This window comes from Camellia sinensis, chromosome 3, assembly GCF_055761805.1.
Source record: "Camellia sinensis isolate YWXY chromosome 3, ASM5576180v1, whole genome shotgun sequence".
Taxonomy (NCBI): domain Eukaryota; kingdom Viridiplantae; phylum Streptophyta; class Magnoliopsida; order Ericales; family Theaceae; genus Camellia; species Camellia sinensis.
In genome coordinates this window covers 73,673,354-73,688,153 of record NC_138963.1, presented here as the reverse complement: position 1 = coordinate 73,688,153, position 14,800 = coordinate 73,673,354, and the positions used below count along the sequence as shown (strand labels likewise).

The 14,800-nt window shown below is 31.1% G+C and overlaps 1 protein-coding gene across 5 annotated transcripts; it reads right to left on the bottom strand.

Moving 5' to 3' along the window:
* Nucleotides 1–1,821: 1,821 nt before the first annotated feature.
* Nucleotides 1,822–8,159, bottom strand: LOC114260666 (uncharacterized). 5 transcript variants are annotated; one of them, XM_082920052.1, is made up of 6 exons: nt 7,074–8,159; nt 4,923–5,386; nt 4,462–4,649; nt 3,909–3,975; nt 3,744–3,826; nt 1,822–2,298 (listed from the first exon to the last, which is right to left on the bottom strand). In XM_082920052.1, exons 1-5 carry the CDS (start codon nt 7,780–7,782, stop codon nt 3,785–3,787), a joined length of 1,470 nt encoding a protein of 489 aa, XP_082776178.1. In that variant the 5' UTR covers nt 7,783–8,159; the 3' UTR covers nt 1,822–2,298; nt 3,744–3,784. The 5 variants fall into 5 exon arrangements, with proteins under 5 accessions (XP_082776178.1, XP_082776177.1, XP_082776176.1 ...); XM_082920051.1 differs by having other exon boundaries at nt 3,792–3,826; XM_028200818.2 differs by lacking the exon at nt 1,822–2,298 and adding an exon at nt 3,426–3,556.
* Nucleotides 8,160–14,800: the final 6,641 nt, after the last annotated feature.

The window sequence follows — 14,800 nt, the reverse complement described above, 5'->3', positions numbered from 1 at the left end:
TTCAAGCACCAGAATAACTTCTATACCATAATATTTTCAATAAGATAATAATATTTTTTTAAAGTTTGAACAATCTTCAAAAAGAAGAATATTAAATAATTCTAATTTAGTCAAAATATAATTTGCATCTGTATGCAAATTAGTATCGCCTGCAAAACCACATAAATTTTCTTTTATGATTTTTGCAAATTCAGCTAATATTGTGTCAAGTGTGAGAAAATTAGCTAACAAAGTTTTTTTTTTGATTTCTTCCAATTTCAGATTTTTCCCACTGTCTTAACCATTACAAAACATCTCCCTGGAGAGTTGTTGCAGCATAATGAAGGAATTTTTCCTTTGACCAACTATTTTTATAATTGGTAATAATGATGGACAATGATTGTACCCAATCATCAATTGTTTATGGCTAGTCCTTAAATGGGACATGAGACAAGTCTAAATAAGTATCATTTTGAAATATTAGATACTTATGATTGTCATCTTTTTTAGATATTATTGGCTTAGGTGTGGGATTTAAGGTATTTCCGGTGTTAATATCATCTTTAACTTCATTTGTTTGAATAAATTTAAAATTTTCTCTATTTCCCTATATGTCTAACAATTCGGGATTAATCGGCTCTTCTTCCTTTCTTTTTCCTTTATTTACTTCTAGTGAAACATCTTGATCTATTGTTTCTTCAGATGAAGATAATTGATTATCATCATCATTAGTTGACATATTAATATCATAATTAAAATGTTGTAAAAGGATTTCATGTTCTAGATAACTTTCTCTTATCTGCTCTAGTAGCCTATTTTTTTCCTCAATACCTAAATCTGGGTCTCTATATACTTTTCTCCAATAATCTGATATTTCAATAATATTTTTATATTCAGTCCTATTATATGCATTGGTTTGAAGTACCAGAATTTCTTATGTACGATAAAATAGCATTGGAATTGAGTTATCTCTTGGACTACTTATTCCATCATTATTTATGAAAGATATAGTTTCTAATTAAGTTACCAAATTGTTTATTTAGGTTTTTGCTTCTTTGTTTAAGTCAATATTTATTATAGAACCTAAATTGTCTATTTTAGATTCTATAGACTCAACTTTGGATTCTAGATAATTTTGATTTATTTTTTGATTTTTATCTAATTTAAAAAACCAAGAGCACATAATATCGGTAATATTATTTAAACTATAACACACTGTTTATATTTGCAGACTCTTTAATGATATGCAAACTATGGTCATATTTATTATTAACATTATTTTTTGTATTTCCAAAGCATATTATATCTTCAGGATTAATTGCTATTATAGATTGTTGCTGGTACGTAAAACTCTCTAGTGTATCTGTCTAGTGCCTAAAACCTCTCTTTATGATTTTAAAATACTTTAAAATGTCCGATTTTGACTGATAGTCAAAGATCTTAATGAGTATATGAACTTTCACATACAGTATATAGCTTTTTCAACAACTATAAATTAAACAAATAATTATGAAGATATAAAATACAAAGGATACAAGGTTAATGACTATATTTGACTGATAATATTTTTCTGATTTTAAACACTTTTTTTTTTTAAAATCATTAACCACACAATACACTTATATATATATATATATATATATATATATATATATATATATATATATATATTAATACATACATAAAAATATTTACATAACTTAATCTTACTTTCAAAAACTCTTCACCAAGTTTTGATACAAATTACAAACTAAAAACGAAAAGAAATTTTTGCTATTTTTATTCTATTATTTTATGGAGTTAAGGAAAGAGAGAAATTAGAGAAGTTAGGAAACACAGAGATGATAAGAATTTACATTTTTTCATTAGGTTGGATTCAATGCCAATTTATAAAATACACCTTCATAAACAAACAAAACCAAAAAGTTATCCTAAATTTAATACCATACCTAATCTATTAAGCTTTACAAAAACTAATGCGTCCAAACTTTGCACAACTTTTTACAAAAGTCTTCAAGCCTAGTCATAGGCTTACACAAATAAATACAAAAACTTGTCAAAAGTCATAAATGCAAAACTAAAATTATATACATATCTTCTGACATACTACAATTATATATACTGTCCCTCCTTGTTGTTCAAAGAGATTGACTGAAATAGATAAGATTTGATTGATATTATTTGTTGTGTAGCGTCAGTTGAAAAGATTTATCTGACCACTTTTTGCCTAATGATGTAGGTTGCTTCATGTTTCCTAGATAAGTTGGAGTCGATCATGAGACAACTGCATGTGATAGTGTAATCCACTATACTTCCATCCTGTTTACGAGATTGTAATATTATTAATCAGCCTCTGATGGAGGGGAATCAGAATCCTAACTGTATTTGCTCATTTCGATATTGTTCTACATCATCCAAGGTCATGGCTAATTTCAAACGGAAGATCAAAATTATTTCTCTTTTTGAGGTTTAATAATATATCAAGAGCCTCATTAATTTGTTGAGGAGACTTTTGATATGTTATGAAAAAATGTGTTACAAATAATATTATACCATATGTGACCATAAATGGCAACTTTGATGAGCCATGGATATTAGAAGCAGCTTGTGAAACAGTTATTAGACTGTCTATCTAATATTCTGTTAAAGGAAGTTTTTGAATATTTTTCAATCACTCTCTCCAGCAATCTTCATCTAAATTGTCATATTCAAATTCGAAATCTTGTGTTCCTTTAAGATATCAAATTTGATATGGTTAGAAAAAATGTTTTATTTCTCGCCAACTGATTGTGTTGAAGATCCAAAAAGTAAATATTTACTCCATCAGAAGCCTTTTACTATCCATGAGAGCATTGTTTTTATGATCATTGGATACTCTATCGGATTGGATCTAAAATTTGAAAGTCTCTATCTTCAAAAAACCACATGTGCCATGGTGGTTATTTTGAAAATTCCATCTTGAAAATTTAATTTATCATATCCGATGAAGTAAATATTTTACTTTTTGGATCTCTAGCACAATTGGTTGGCGAGAAAGATGACATTTTTTCCAACCATATCAAATTTGGTATTTTAAAGAAATAGAAGATTTCGAATTTGAAGATGACTATTTAGACGAAGATCGCCGGAGGAAGAGATTGAAAAATATTTAAAAACTTTATTTAACAAAATATTGAATAGACAGTGTAACAAATATTTCACAAGATGCTTCTAATATCCATGGCTCAGCAAAACTGTCATTCATGGTCACAGATAAAAGAATACTATTTGTAACACATTTTTCCCTAACATATCAAAGGTCTCCTTAACAAAATAATGAGGCTCTTGACATGTTATTATACCGATTAGTAACATCATTACACTCTCATCTGTCCATCACATAACACATTTGGTATAAAGTTCAAAAAAATAAATTATAAATTATAAATAAATAATAACAGAAGAAGAAGAAGAAATCTGATGCACCAACATTGTATTCAAGCAATCAATATTTTCTTTTTCCTTTTTGAAGACCCATCAAGTAGAGTAGAAACTATGTAGAATCAATCAACATGCAAGAACTGCCCTTCAGGTTACCCTACAAACCTTAGCTTGTTAGAACATTAACTACATTTACAGAATATGATAGCAACTATTCAATACAAAAGTTTCTAAAGCCAGTTTTTAGATAAGTAAAGAGTTTATAGCCAACCCCTTGTATTTTAACAACCTCTCTCCAATGAACTTGGGGGGTCATGTGGGGGGGGGGGGGGGGGAAGGTAAACCTCAACTATAATACAAACTGCAGACCATCTTTTTTTAAGAGTCAGTACCGTATCATATTTCTCCACTTATCCTTCAAATCAACCTAAACAAAAGAAGCCCTTACGTTAACATAAAGAAAAATAATATTGAAGCAGAAAAAAGGCACAACCACAAAAAATTCTCACCTCGGTTCTCTCTTCAAATATGTCACGATATGAATTTAAGATGAGCTTCCAATTCCCTCTACCAAACCTTCAAAAGAAATAAATACAAATGAGTGAGGAGCTTTACATTATCCTAGAAAATATCATTGATTATTTAATTCTCTCAGTTGACATGAAAACAGTAAAAAAAATAACGTCCAATTAGTACACATTAATTTGTGTTTGTAAGGGGAAAAAGTTGACATGAAAACAGTCCTCGAAGAAGAAGATGACAGAACTTTCTACCCCAATGGTTAACTCATATCCCTTAGGGTGGTAAAACTGGTACAGCATTTCAGGGTCAAACACATGCACATATAAAAAAGTGATGCTATACAATGTGGAATTACAAATATTTATTTCTTCTTTTTCTTTTAAAGAAATAAAATACAAAGAGAATACAATCTTTACCTAGGAAAAACATCTGACATAATTAAACTAATAGAACAATAAAAATATTAAGTTTATTTAATATTCACATAAAATTGAAATTCTAGAAAGGCCTAACCTAAACTAAATTTAAAAAATCACATACTTCTGCACGCCAGTTCTCAAAGTGTCTTCTTCTAGTGTACTCCATCTCTTAATTTTTCTCCTCCTTGCCAATTTCTTAATTTCATGCTTCTTCAAGGGAGAAACAACCATTCTCTTTGGGGTAGACAAGTGAAGTCTACTCCGAGAATCACCTGACTCTTCGGGTAAGTCGTCAACAGAATCATCCCACTGCAAAGACAAATTTTGGTTCATGATGCATTCGTAGATTTACAAGTGTACAATATTAAAGGGAAATTTTTACAATCTCTATCGTCATGATTCACGCATCTGGAATGCATATCCAAAGTCTTTGCTTTGTGCTAGAAAAATCAAATGTAAAATAGGCTTCAAGAGTTCTATGTTGATAATCAGCATTCAGTAAGTGTTTGGGAACCCTGTTTACCATTATTTAAATGTATAATAAATTTAGGTTATAAGAACAGCAAAACAAGAAATGATTACCTCATAAGTGTGGGCAGTACTATTCCGTGCCATTAAGCTGGGTTTAGGCACATTATTTTGATTCCTGCAACATTGACTGTCAAGATTACCCTCGTTGGCCGGAGCAGCTTCAGCACTCTTGCCAAGAAAGGGATTGGCCGCTTCTAAATCTAACCCATTCTGTCGTGCTGAAGTCTCCTGATTCATATTTTCTCTACCCATGCTAGATATTAAATTTTCAGCAAGATGTAAAGCATCAGGAAGAGGGTCTTTCACCACTGCCTGTAGCTCCAAAGAGCTAATTCTGAGTGCTTCTTGTACTTTATTAATTTCACGGGCAGGTAGGCAATCGTAGTTCTTAGATGATGTCCTTGTGTCCAATTCTTCTGTATCAGTAATCTTAACTACTCTAGAAGTCCCAGCAATCGCTCCTCGTTTATTAGCAACTTGTTTGCGCCTACGCAGCACAACGTCCCTCTGCATTTCTAAAATAATGAACAAGAATCCTTTGTTATACCATACAAATGCAAAACTCATAAGTTGATTGAGCGAAACAAAAAGGCATTAGTCATCTAATTGCACAAGGAGACCAACTAGGACTGTTCTATGAAAGAAAGCTAGTGGCTATAGCTTTGACATGACTGGCAGAAACATTTATGGGATAAAAAATAGAAAGCAAACCTGCTACAGGCAACATATTTATTTTCTTTACTTCCCTGCAAAAATGTATATTTAACATGGCTTCATTTGGGAAGTGGGTTGGCTTTTTTGACTATTTTAGCCTGAGGTTAAAAAGCTTGGTTTGGGAAGGACTTTTGGCTTTTTTGACTTTTTGTGAGAGAAAGAGTGTAATAATTATGAGTTAGATGTAATATTTTGCCTCCGTTTGGGAAGTGGGTTGGCTTTTTGGCTTTTTGGCTTTTTTGGTTATTTTAGCCTGGGCTAAAAAGTTTGGTTTGGGAAGGGCTTTTTGGCTTTTTGGCTTTTTTGATTTTTTTTGTGAGAGAAGAGTGTAATGATTATGGGTTGGATGTGATGTTTTGTTTGTTGTGGCTAAAATAGTCTGTTTTGTCTTTTGTGACTATTTTAGCCCCAACCCAACTTGCCAAACACCACCTTTGTCTTATTGGGCTAAAAAGCCTATTTTGTTTTTTGTGACTATTTTAGTCAAGAAAGCCACAAAACTCACTTTCCAAACATAGGCAAAGGAAAATGCAAATGCTGGTATATATGTAAAAAAAAAGTATTGGAATATGTGAGGTGTATAAAAAATATAAACGTGCATGGAAATATGTGAAATGTTGTATCTTTTCTGGTTTTATTTGCTTGCTTCTTATCTGATGCAGCATTTTGGTCATAAAATTATTAGACCAAACAGATAGACATCTGGCCAAACAAGGCAAAAGGCACTAGTAGGAATCAAACAGCATGTTCTCAGAATGGCCCGAAATTTGGTGGGTTGATGGAAAATGCCATTCTGATCAGGATCCATTGTTGTGCCACACGGATGGATTTTGGGCTAATTCCATCTTTTAGGTCGACAATTTCAAGACTTTTCCCTTTGAAAAGATTTGCAACTTCAATTACTCTCATAGAAGTCATAATCCGATTTCGTCAAATCTGCCATAGCAACCTAAATTTCTAGTTTCTTTATTTTATTTCAATATTTTTGTTTTTCTTAATCTTGTTGTGTTTCCTTATTTCTGTTTAGGTCATTAAGACACTGTCAATTCTTGTTTTTTTTTTCCCTAGTCCGTTAGGGTTTCTTTTCATATAAATAATCACTGTAAGCCTTACTGCTAAATAGTTTTAGAGATCAAGTTCTTACTCTTCTCTCAACCTTGGCTATTCTTTTAACAATCAATCATTGTTGAGCCTTTATTCTTAGTATTCCTCGTGAATAAAGGAGTCTAAAGAAAGATCTTTCGGAAGAAGAAAATAAACAAGGGAGGGAGGAAACATGTTCAAATATCCATATAAACAACTGAGTCTTGACGCTCAAAAAGCTCCAAGCATATATGGGTATATTCGTCAAATAGTTTACTCATAGTATTAGGCCTTATGAAATCAAAAGGGATAAATGCTACCGATTTTGAACGCTGATATCAACTAGTTCAGTTCAGACCCTCTTAACAAACATAATTAAAAACAAATCAAGGCCAACAAAGTTACCTTTATTGTCATTACGGACAATCGAATCGGGACATGAACCCAGCAAACTAGCTCCTCTTTCTCCAACTTGATCACATATTCGATCATTGCCCAATCCAATCACTTCCCTCATTGAATCATCATCACTCACTGTCCCAGCCACCAATTCAAGAAACGACGGGCCCATACTCTCCCACGCTTCCACAACATACAATCTAACCGCCTCCAACGCAGCATTCCCTCGCTTCTTCATTCGCACATTTTCACAAACACTTGCATCCCAAACCGCTGCTTCAATCTCATCTTTCCAACCCAGCAATTCATCCGAAACCAATCCAACCTTATCCAATCTCTTCATATTCCAAACCCTACCCTTCCATATCCTCCTCACGGCATCGAAATACTTCCCCTCCTTGTCCTCCTCACTCTCCTCAAGAAACCTCACAGAGCAATCCACCGCCACCGCGCAATACGCCGACTTCATCGCCTCCGAAGTTGTAAATCCCTCTTCGTGGTCTAACTCTTCAATGCGTTCCAAAAATTCGAGGACTTTCTCAGAAACAGAGCCGGTTGCGATCTCTGACTCGATTCTTCGCAGAAGCATTGCCTTATTCAAACTCGAATCGTCGTTCGAAAGAGGTAGGGCTTGAAGCACAGCGTTGAGTACACGATCGTCGATCGATTGACGGAGAAGAAATTCGAGAACCCAACGAGATAAATCGACGTCCATTGACAGACAGATAAAAAAATTTTAAAAAAAAAAAAACCGCTAATTTGGGAAGAATGAAAAGTGGAATTGAGCTTCAAAAGCGTAGGTCTTGTAGTTAATCATATGGTATGGTATGTAATGTATGAATCAAAATCAACAGCAAGTTTTTCGATTATCACTCTTGACTATCCCAATTTGAAATCAATCGAAGGTCGTCTAGGAAAACTACACAGTCGAATTTGAATTTGGGACATAGAGCTCAACAGAGGACGATGTTTCAATCGTTGTATCGTAGCGTAAAACGGCATAAAAAATAAAGGACCAGAGAGCTCCCAAAAAGCAAAGAAAAAAAAAGAGAAAGGACCAGAACATTTGATTGCAGGTGTTGTCACATGACTAAATAAATTGGGTAAATATATATATATACATATTAATTTAGTGTTGTAATGTGTACTTCAAAAAAATATTTTAAAAAACACAAACGAGATCTTTCGTATTATTAGGAGTGTAAAAATAATCTGTGGTTTATGGATGGTCCGAAATTCGCTCACGGTTCAGGATGGGCTCGGCTCGTTTAGACCCTCTTAGATCCAAGCTCGAGCCCCAGGGCCGAGGTCATCATTTTGAAGCTGGGCCTGACCCGCTTGGCCCGGCTTGTGTCCCGGCCTATCGGCCCGCTTAGGGCCCACTTAGGCCCGGTCCGAAACTCAATCTGCCTAAGACCTAGTGGATTTTTTAATGAAAAATAATAAAATTTTGATAAAAAAAAATTTTTTTAAAAAATGATCAGACCTGCCCAAGCCCATCGGCCCCGCCCGCCCAAGGCCCGAATACCCATGAGCTTGGGCTTGGGCCTAGGTTTGGGCCCGTGGGCCGGGCCGCCCAAATTTTGACAAGAGCTTGCGAGGTCCGACATGGATAGACCGGGCCAAATTTACACCCTCAAGTATTATATTCATCTCAGGGAAATGGTGAAAAGTGAGGGAATTGAAAAAATTAAGCCTGTGTTTGATTTAGAAGTTATTTGGAAAGTGCTAAATACTTTTTGATTTTTTATAAAAAAATGTAAAGTATGGATTGAGTTTAAAGTGATGTAGTAGAGAGATGATGTGACTAAAATAAAAAATGATATGACCCCAATAAGATAATTGTGACTCAAATAAGATGATGTGCTAAAACAGCATGTGTTATTTTAGCACATGCCAAACAACTACTTAATTTTAGAATTCTAATTTGAATAATAAAAATTTTACAACTTTTTTTAAAATTTTAATTAAACACACAATTCAAAACTATTCAAAACTTTTTTCAAAATTCAAAACCAAATCCTTTTCAAAACTCAATTTCAAAAAATATTTCAAAAAAATATTTTTTATTTTATTTTTGAAAAATACTTTTAGAATTATGATTTAAATGTGGAATCGTGTTTGGAGTTATAACTTTTGAGTTGAGTTTTGAAAAAAAAAAAAAATTTTTGGTTATAAGTTTTGAAAAAAAATTTGAGTTGTATTTTGAAATTTGTTGAATTTATTTTTTAAAAATATTTAAAAAATTTCTTAATTTTATTTTTTTAGGGTAAATATTTTATATTTTAAATATTTATTTATTTTAATATGCACTGTGTTTCATACATTATGTGTCGTATCTTTAAAAAATATTTTGTAAATATTTAACAAATTATAATTTTTTTATTTTAAATACTTTATTTTAATCGATAAATATTTTTTTAAATATTTTTAAGCTTAAAAAAATTAGATCACCATATATATCTAAATCATAACAAATTATTTAGCCAATGCTTAAAAAATAACAAAAAATATTTTTTGAAAAAATAAAAAATATAATAAACAAAATATTTTTTTCGCAAAAATATAAAATAAAAAAAATCTAAAGACAAAGTTAAAAAAAAAATTGAATTTTTTTTGTAATATAGTTTTGAAAAAAGTTTGGTTATGAGTTTTGAATTATGTATTTAGTTATGAGTTTTGAAAATAATTTTTAAATTGAATTTTGAATTATGTGTTTAGTTATGATTTAAGTGTGGAGTTGTATATTAAGTTAAAAATATTTTAAAAAATTAAATATTTAGAAAATAAAATAAAATATTTAAATAACAATTTTATATTTAAAATAAAAAAATAAATTTTTCTTAAATATTTTAAATATTTTAAAAAAATCAATCTAAAAAATTTCAAAATATAATTCAAAATTTAAAAAAGTTCAAAACTCAAAATACAACTCAAAATTCTGTTCAAAACTTAAAACTCTTTCAAAATTCAAAACTTTTCTCAAAACTCTTTTCAATCCTCATAACCAAACAAATTTTTTCTTTTAAAACTCAACTCATAACTCCACATTTAAATCACAATTTCACACTCAAATCATAATTTTAAAACCAAACCAAATGCACCCTAATTCTTTTTCAAATTTGTCTAATATCAAAGTAGCTAAAGTTATAGTGAAAGTTATAGTAAGAAAATTAATTGTACTCTTTTAAATAACATTTTTAATTTTTAAATAGATTGGACACATTTTATAAAATTATTTGTGCTTTTTTAATTTATTTTAGTAAATTGTACATATTATTTATATATTTTAAAGGAAATAATATTGAATGTATAGGTTGTGTTATCCCAGATAGGCAACCCAAGAGGGGGGGTGAATTGGGTTATTAAAAATTTTACAATATTAAAAATAACACAATATTCAGAATTTTAATAAATAAAAAAAACAGAATAATAATTATCAATATAAAAGTAGAAGAGATAGAGAGAGAAAATCAAACACTGCGATTTATAGTGGTTCGGCACGCCAGGCCTACGTCCACTCCCCAAGGAACCTCCTTGAGAATTTCTTTACTATCAATTGAATAAATACACCACCAAGCTTGTGGATTTGGCACAGGACTTACTCTTATCTATTGAGCCTCACTCAACAATAAATGCCTTACCCTTACAAAATCTCTCACAAAAATAAGGAATAAGAATAAGTGGTAATTGAACCCACTTTTACAATAATTCTCTCACAAAGAGTAGATATGAAAGTGTAAGAACAAAAATTAGACTTAGATCTGAAAGTGAAAGAGCAGAATACTCAGAATTTTGGAGCTCACAGAAATATTTTCTCTTCAAGTTCTTGATTTTTTCTCCACATCCAACACCTCTATTTATACACAAAAATATACCCGTTGGACGCTCCTTGCTGACGTCATGGCTTACATAAGCACGCTCCTGACGTCATCGCTTACATAAGCACGCTCCTGATGTCATCGCTTATATAAGCAGGCTCTTGATGTCATTGCTTACATAAGCACACTCCTTAAATTTTGAATAGTCAACAAAAGATAAAAAATAAGACTGATTTTTTTCTTTTTGTTATTTCAAACATGGAGCCACCATTTTTGTAGACAATTTAATACAAAGTTCACAACTTTCAAACAAATAATTTTCTCCATCTAGTTTATAATATATGTATATATATACACATATATATATAACTCCATCTTTTTCTTCTTGTTTGATTATAATATGATATAATCAATGTAATGTAAAAAATTTAATAGCGCACGTGATGTATTCTGCATATAATGCTATATAAGTTCTGATCAAAATTTTGCATACAGAAAAATCTCTATAAATAATATTTATGATGGATCTGAAAATATATGTCATCTTTAAAATATTGTATATGTTGTAAAGATTTTAAACTAAATGTATTTTACCACTCCATATTAATTTTGTCAAAATAAGACAACCCATAAATATCAAATTTGTCAAAATAATACAACCAATCAATCATTTTTGTCAAAATAATATAATTAATCAATTTGTCAAAAGATGAATAGTAATTAACCCTATTTTTCAAAAAGTGAATAGTAAAGTTTTTGAAAATATTTAAAATAATCATTTTTGTCAAAATAATATAATTAATCGATTTTTCAAAAGATGAATAGTAATTAACCCTATTTTTCAAAAAGTGAATAGTAAAGTTTTTGAAAATATTTAAAATAATATTTAACATATATATTTTAAAAAGATAATATTATTTTATTTAAATAATATTTAACAAATATATATATTTTAAAAAGATAATAATTTGTGTCAAATAATATGTATATTAACTAATATATTTTAGACATCATCAAAATTAAATAATATGATTAACAATCTCCCCCTTTTTGATGATGGCAATATTTGTATGGATTTGACACAAAATAAATTTGACAAAATATTTGACAACCCTGCGACATATAATTTTGATAATGGTAACCCTGCAACATATAATTTTCAAAATCATATTTTTTCTCCCCCTTTGACATCATCAAAATAAAGATGAAGATAAGAAACAAACACAGTGGATACAATAATCTGGGTGGCCAAAAATAAAATAAGGGGCCGGCTGTCTTGTCGGAATCATTGTGGGGATTTTGGAGCATCTCGAGCGCAGGAAGTATGGACAAACAAAAGATTTGAGCAGAGATAGCAGATATGCATCGAGGAATGGAGCAATGGAGTGTATAAAAAGTGACACAGATCAGAGGCAAAGATACAAAATCATCAAGTGTTTTGAGAGAAAAATTTGTTTTAGCTTCTTTTGTAATCATGTCATTCCTTACCTTGGCTATCAATGAGTCGGACCTGCATGAGGTGCCTGTAATGCAGGCAAATGAGAGAGTGCCAGTGACGCAGGCACATGCTATGCCCGTAAATGAGGGTTCTAGTGGTATTGGCAATCGAAATGATTTCGATGCTATTAATCACACTGTGGCTCTTAGTACACAGGCCATGACTGCAGTTTCCAATATGGCGCGACGATTACAAGCAAGAGTACAAGAAAATCAGCAATGGAGAGATGAGGTGTGCTTGTTAAAACAATAAGTAGTGAATATGTGTAAGGAGAAGAAAGAGCTAAAAAGAAAAAATGCACAGTTGGAGAATGCAGTGCAGTATTATGCAACGGTGATAATGCCAAGACTCACAGAAATCGAAAATAGAGAGAGGCATGTAACAGAGGCTCATGAAAAATTGTTGAGAGAAGTGAAAAAGAAAAAATCTGTGAAACCTTCTGAAAATTTACCTGTAATCGAGTAATATTTTCTTTTTCTGAAATAAAATTGTGAGCATTTCTTCCTTTATTTATTTTTTATTATTATTATTATTATTATTATTATTTAAATTTTGACTTTGCACAAAAAAATTGTTTGTTGGTGCAGATAAGGAGTATGGCAGATAAGAAAAAAAAAATGTATATATATACTCCCCCTAAAATTATGCACAGAATATACACATGCCTTTTTTTTTATATATATATATATTTTTTTATAATGACTGTTAATCTCAAAATATGAGTCTCCCCCTGAGTTAATGCACTAGAAATTTCATAAAATTGAAGAAATAAATTACCAATCTATGACACCAAAGGCCCTTAAGATCTGGCCATAAACAACTACACCAACACTACAAGAAAACTGGGTATATGAGACGGAACTATTTGCGACGGCACACTTGCCGTCTCAAAAAGTCACTTTTTGCGACGGCAGAAAATGCCGTCTCAAAAAAACAGAGTATTTGCGACGGCACTAAATACCGTCGCAAATACTCTCATTTTTTGAGACGGCAAATAGTGCCGTCGCAAATGCTCTGCTTTTTTGAGACGGCAAATGATGCCGTCGCAAATACTCTGCTTTTTTGAGACGGCATTTTCTGCCGTCGCAAAAAGTGACTTTCGTGTTTTTTTTTAGTGAATATTTTTAAAATTTTAAATATTTTTTTTAGATGTACCTAACTTAGATGTATCTACAAAATAAAAAAATTATGAAAAAATATTTTTAAAAATTAATAAATACATAAAAATACAAAAAATGTATTGAATTATTGTATTTTTAGTATTTAGTGAATTTTTAAAAGATTTTTTTTACAATTTTTTTAATTTTTAGGTGTATCTATGTTAGGTGTGTCTAAAAATTTTAAAAAATACTTAAAATATTTAAAAAATTCAGTAAAAACAATATAACACGGAAAACAAGAAAGTTTAATTTTCTCAAAAGAGTTTTTGGAAAACTCTAACCTAGCATAGTGATTGTGATTTTGAGATAGCTTCATATATATACAGTCACAAAATGGTTTGAATAAATTCAACGGTATTTTTCTGTCGCAAAAAAAATTAAAAAAAACAATGTCGTCTTACTCTTTTGATATACCATTTCTCTTTTCATTCATTTTTTCATCTTCCCGTCTCTCTGTCTCTGTCTCTATCTCTCTCTCTCTTTCACTTATCACTCTTCTTTCTATGTCTGCCTGTTTCTCTCTCTCATTCTCTCTGTGTCTCTCGCTTATCTCTCTTCTCTCTATTTCTCTCATTTCTTTTTTCTCTCTCTCTCTATCTCTCTCGCTCATTTTTCTTCTCTTTCTGTCTCTCTCTTTTTCTGTGTCTCTCTCTCGCTCATCTCTTTTCGCTCTATTTCTTTCTTTTTGTCTATCTCTCGCTTATCTATTGTTTCTCTCTCTTTTTCTATCTCTCCATCTCTCTCTCTCTATCTCTTTTTCTGTCTATCTCTCTCTTCCTGTCTCTCTCTCACTCATCACTCTTCTCTCACTCTCTCTCTGTCTACTTGTCTATTTGTCTATTTTTCCCTCACTATGTTCGCCTTGTTCACTCTCTTACTCCCATCTTCTCTATTTATCGAGCTCCTTCTCGATTTATCGATCCACTATAAGAAAATACACTTTTAGCAACCACTTTGTCTATCTCTCTCTCTCTCGTTCATCACTCTATCTCTGTCTCTCTCTCTCTATCTCTCTTCTTTATCTGTCTCTCACAAAATTAAAATATTTTTAAAATATTTAAAAAATTGATTTGAATTAAGTTTTGAAAAGAGTTTTGAATTATCTGTCTTCTTTATTTATTGAGCTCCCTTTCGATTTATCGATCCACTACAAGAAAATGCATTTTTAGCGACCACTTTGTCTCTTTCTTGCTCATCATTCTGTCTCTTTCTCTGTCTCTCTATCTCTTTTCTCTATTCGTCTCTCACTCATCT